Source organism: Symphalangus syndactylus, chromosome 1 (genome assembly GCF_028878055.3).
Source record: "Symphalangus syndactylus isolate Jambi chromosome 1, NHGRI_mSymSyn1-v2.1_pri, whole genome shotgun sequence".
NCBI classification, from domain to species: domain Eukaryota; kingdom Metazoa; phylum Chordata; class Mammalia; order Primates; family Hylobatidae; genus Symphalangus; species Symphalangus syndactylus.
Genome location: NC_072423.2, coordinates 102170966 through 102176656, shown reverse-complemented (window position 1 = coordinate 102176656; position 5691 = coordinate 102170966). Strand labels below are relative to the sequence as shown.

Below are 5691 nucleotides of genomic sequence, written 5' to 3'. Positions count from 1 at the left end.
TGGTGCATTTATTAAAATGTGGCCTCCAAAGCCAAGTCCAGTGGGGGCTCAGATGAAGCCCACTCCATTGCAAGTGGCTTTGGCTTAGTACAGATGATGTCTTGGGGAAGAAGGAAATAGAGGGGATGAGCATTGAAAAATACCTTTGCCGTGAATGGTGGGAGCAAGTTGGTGAAGGTACCAAAGGTGACAGTCCCATGGCTTTAGGTCATCTGGAGCTGAAGCCCTGGATGACCCGTTGCCTGAACATGCTGTGGGATTGAGCCTGTGCCTCCACTGGCCAAATCTCTGGGCCTGAGCAGAGGCAGTACTGTACTCACCTTCTCTTCTGCTAGTCCTTCTTTCCTCACTTGCTTCTTGGTCTTCCCTGGCCATTTCTACAGGCAGTTTCTGTAGGGGAAAGGCAGCTGTGGTAGGTCCTTGGAGCAGTTTGTGGGTTTAGCTTTAGCTGAGGCCTCCTGCTCTAAGTTGAGCCTCATGAGTTCATAATTTAGGGTTCAAGAGGGAATGTGCCTCCTACTCTCTAGGTGTTCCTGATTCCTAGAGGTATTCCTGTGGAAGCTGGACAAACTCTGGAAGATACAGAGAGAATTCCTGGAGCTGCTGGGGAATTGGGAGAGAATGGAGGGAATGAGATGGACTCTGGGTTCCTGAAAACTCTGACCTTCTGTTTATCTGTCTGTCAATCAATCCACACATGGATGGTTTTTCATCAATCTAGAGTGGAGATGAGTGTTCCCTGCCTTCCCTTCCTTGCTAGATGTTGCCTTTGACTACTCTGATTTGTCTCCTTTACATTTAATACCATCCCTCTCTCCTATCCAAGGTAGGTTCTGTGGTTACCATTTCAGTTCTCAGAGCTTTTGTCATGTGCAATCTGATGAAGAGTTAGAGAGACAGCTGGAGAAGAAAGGGAGAAGGACATAGCCGGAAAGGCTGAGTTGAAATCAGATTCAAAGGGCTGGAAGTGAGGGTGGAGGTGGGAGAGAGGAAAAAATTCCTTGAGGTCAGGGGTGGAGAAAGTTGGGGAAGTGTGGTCTGGAAAGGCTGCTGCTGGGTGTGAGAAAATTAAGGAGAAGAGCAGAGAGGACTTGAGGGATATTAACTGGCTCCTTTATCATGTTTCCTGAGAAACTCAAGTAAAAATTGGGATTCTTTTAAAGTTTTCTTTTAGAGATTGGACTACACTTATTTGGACACGACTGCAGAAACTGGGCCAGGGAGTCCCCTGAATCTGTTAGAGTTATAAAGCATTCATTGCCTCAACCATGCCAGACTGTGCTAGGGACTGAGGGAACAAATAGGATTAAGAGGTAATTTATGTCCTGGAGGAGCTCATGGAATGCAATGATTCTGTCAGGTTGTCATCCTAAGATTGTAATATTTCAGAATTCCATTTTGCTGAAATTCTCAACCCCAACATGTGGAATGAGAAGTATACTTCCAGTACTTGAGTCGGGGGCAGAATGTCTTGGAGAAGGCAGTTGGTGTCTCCTCCTCTTCCTTCTCTTAGGAAGGGCCTGGTCTCTGGGTAGCCCCTAGGACCCAAATCCAGTTGCCTTTGGGAGGATCCCTATCTGCCAACTCAGAAGATAGCTGTGATCATGCCACTGCATTCCAGCCTGGGTGACAGAGTGAGACCCTGTCTCAAAAAAAAAAAAAAAGACTCAAGAGAGTGTGAGTAAATTGTACATGCATAAGCCATCTGATTGGGATATTCCCTCAATTGTTATTTCCACTGAACAGCATTTCTTATCAAGGTCTGGGGCTTAGTTAAGCTAACAAGCCATTATCCTTCAACAGAGACTTTGAACCTTGATCCTAGTCAATGAATCTATACAGCTACAAGATATTCTGCCCCCCAACTCAAGTGCTGGAAGTATACTTCTCAGTCCACATGTTGGGGTTGAGAATTTCAGTAAAATGGAATTCTGAAATATTACAATCTTAGAATGACTCCAAAGATAAATTTTCCTGGAACAAAAAGCTCGGTGTGGTAGACCCATCACCCTGGCTCCATTTCTGATCTTTGTCCAGCTTTGTTCTCACTCTTGGCCCCCATCTCTAGACAAACTTGGGCACTAGAGCAATGCTTGAAATGAGTTGCAGAGTCCAACTGTGGCCTAAATCTCCAAAGAAAGCTATGTAGATTCATTGACTAGGATCAATATTCAAAGTCTCTTTTGAAGGGTAATGGCTTGTTGGCTTAACTAAGCCCCAGACTTTGATAAGAAATGTTGTTCAGTGGAAATATCAGTTGAGGGAATATCCCAATCAGAAGGCTCATGCATATACAATTTACTCACACTCTCGAGTCTTCTTTTTTTTTTTTTTTTTTTTTTTGAGACAGGGTCTCACTCTTTCACCCAGGCTGGAATGCAGTGACATGATCACAGCTCACTGCAGCCTCAGCCTCCTGGGCTCAGGTGATCCCTCCACCTCAGGCTCCTGAGTAGCTAGGACTACCGGCACCCACCACCATGACTGGCTAATTTTTGTATTTCTTGTAAGGAGAGATGAGGCAGGAAAATAAGGTCTAGAGGCAGAGAACATAAGGCTGATTCACACTTCAGCTATAACAGGAAATATCCTCTCCATAGGGCATACACCAAGTAAATAACTTTGTAACTTTACTTCATCCTCTTCATTTACATAGGATATGCCCCAAGTAGAGGGCATTTAAACTCACAAAAACTCTGTAACATGCCTTTTGAGCCCTATGCTCAGGCCCGCTCCCACACTGCGGAGTGTACTTTCATTTTCAATAAATCCCTTCATTCCTTCCTTTTATTGGCATCTTCTTAGGAGCCTGAAGATGAGGCTTTAATTGCTTTCAGTGTTTAAGATTTAGCAGGACATGGTGTCTTTTGTAGACCCAGGAGTCAAAGCCCTGTAATTCAATGTCACAAAGACTTTAAAAACACATACAGGAAGATACATGGATATAATAACCTCGATTAACATTTTTTTCTCTCAGTTTGTTTTTTCCTAAGCAAACCAAAACTTAATAATGATAGACAACTTGATCATATAAAAGTTTTTTTTTAAACAAATCCTGTTATTGTGACTTACACTGACCATTTATGACATGCTTGGAGTTTGTGGTTTGTCCTGAACATCCCTTCTTCTTAAACAGTCATTTTATTTTAGGACTAAATTTACCATACAAGATTCTTTCTCATATAAAATTATTTCTCTTTAAGCTTTCTAACCACAACAAGTCTCTTTATTTTTATAACTTTCTTTACATCTTTTTATTTCCTGGTTCCTTTTACCTTGTTTTGTACGTGACCTTTAAATAAGGTTTGAATTAGACAAAAATTGTTCACCTTTTTTGAAAGGACGCACTTTTTTTAAAAAAAGATTGTTTTCCTATGATTATAGTTTTATTGGAAAATATCTAAATAATGAAATGATATATCTATTATTTAATTTAACTTTAGATTCTAAATTATGATGAATTTATCTACAAGTATTTATCCTATTACATTTACTTAATCATTTTGTTTTAATTGTTTACTAGATTATTTATGAAAACTGCTATAGTCATCATTTAAAGTTATGAAACTGCCATTGCAAAATTTTTTTTTTTCAGGATACTCCATTTATTGAACTCCAAATCTAACAAAATTAAGATCTCTGCAGAGTGTTTCAAGAGGACCTTGACCTTGTTCCCACTGCTATGCTCACTAAAGTCAGCTCATTTATGTTTCTGTAGCCTCTGTATCTGTAGCTTCTGCATCTGTTTTCTGAGAAGCTAACAGGACTTCACATGCCCGTTTCCTTTGCAGTCTCTCAGCATTTGTGATCATCATAGGATGCAGAGGGAAAAAGCCAGCAAGACCCAGAAGCTTTTCCATAGGCTTAGAGAGATGGGCGCTGCAGCCAATCCAATGACGGATCCTGTCTAGGTTGAGGGCAACGAGTTTTTCTCCATGACTGTTGGGCAATGGATCATAGGAGCCCAGCTGCTCTACGAAACGGCCATACCTGGAACACTTGTGAGCAGCCACAATGCGGTAGAAGGGCCGGTTGGTGCAGCCACCCAGGGCAAGGCGGATAGTTAAGTGGCCCCCACGATAGGCCTTGCAGAGGAGAGTAGTGAGGTGCACCATGGTGCCGCTGGCATGTGGCTCCTTGGAGTGCCCCGCTACCCGCACGCACCAGCTCTATGGCCTTGGCAGGGCAGAGGACAAACACAGAAAGCCCATTGCAAAATTTTAACTGAGACAGTGAAAAAAAATGGACCTAACTGATTCCATCTTGCTTTTAACCTCCAAGCTGTCCTTGTTCATTCCTGGGCATAGGCCAAACTAACTTTGGGATGGACTTAGTTTATAGTTTAGCTTTGAAACAAAGATGATAACAGTCCTTTCCCAAAACAAACCTCCTTACCGCCTGTGGACTATACTGCTTAAAGCCACAGGATTAGAAGTTATGGTAATCTTACTAAATTCAAGATGCAGCTATTTTCATTAAACCAATATCAATGTCTTATTTATTAAAAATTACACAAGCAAAGATCATCCTTTTTTTGGGCCGGGTTTATAGTTTTGTAACCCCTATACCAAATTTTGACACCTTATAGTATTTGGCAGGGATAAGTATGGAATTGCTTGATTAATAAATGCAAACAAAAATTTATGCTGGAAATTCTTAAGGCATTTCTAATATTACTTTACCAATAATTTTAAAGCTAGATTAGTTATTAAATATTTTACTTAAGTTACGTAAACTTGAAAAAGCATTTGACTAGTCTTTTCTTTTTTAGTACCTGATTTAAACACTTTTTTTTTTAAGCCAATTAATTAGAGCTCTTTTATATATTTTTAGTAGTGAAACATTGTGTACACAACACATAAATACATAGACATATTAGGCATGCTGATAGAAGTACATCTTATAGATTCATAAAAACTTTTTTTCCTTAGACTTTCAGATTGTTGATAACCTGTTTCACAAGCCTGAGCAGTTGCCAGCTAATTTGCATATCAAAGGAAACAACTCAGGTGAAAATCAAATAGCAAAATTTACATTGTAAGGTGCAGAGAGAAGAAGTTTGGTGTGTTAGAGGGAGACTAAAACAGATTTAAATGCCAATTAAACATAAAATTGTAGAAATGATAAAGGCCTTTTAAATACACACACATGCACACACACACACACACACACACACACAGAAGATTCTATAGCTTTTACTTTAGAACTTTTAGCCATGAGATAAATACAAATTCACTGGCTTGCAGAAAGAACTTGTTGGATCTAACAGTGGTTTTTATCTTAATAGAAAAATAGCAGCAGGTTTAGAGCAGGCAGAATGTAAAAAATAGATTAAAAAAGGACTTAGGAACTCTATAGTTTGCAGATCGACCTTAGGGCTCTTTTTCCTTAAGATAAATGTGCACAAAGGCCATATTATTTCCATATTATATAAGCTCTGGCAAGTAGAGGCACCATAAAACCTACAGAGTGCTCAAAAGGGAATCATTCTCCTTGTTTTCTCTTCATTCTTAGATCATTTGTTTCCTACCTTTTTTTTTTTTCCTTAAAAGGAGGAACTGAGCTGTGGCGTAGGGTTTTTGTGTGACGGATCCATGTGTGCTGCTGGTGGGCAAGACTCTACAGTGTGTCACCACTGAGTGATTTCCATCCTCTTAAGTGCTTGTTTCTCTCTCCAGAGGTCTATGACCT

At 40.3% G+C, this 5691-nt stretch overlaps 1 protein-coding gene across 1 annotated transcript; it reads right to left on the bottom strand.

The window, feature by feature from the left end:
- Positions 1-3581: 3581 nt before the first annotated feature.
- Positions 3582-4200, bottom strand: LOC129490898 (small ribosomal subunit protein bS16m-like). The gene has a single exon (XM_055294579.2). It carries the CDS (start codon positions 4113-4115, stop codon positions 3705-3707), a length of 411 nt encoding a protein of 136 aa, XP_055150554.2. The 5' UTR covers positions 4116-4200; the 3' UTR covers positions 3582-3704.
- Between the last annotated feature and the right edge of the window lie 1491 nt (positions 4201-5691).

Bases quoted from the DNA above. Each gene is read 5' to 3' on its own strand.
- LOC129490898 (XM_055294579.2), bottom strand. From the start codon at position 4,115: ATGGTGCACCTCACTACTCTCCTCTGCAAGGCCTATCGTGGGGGCCAC.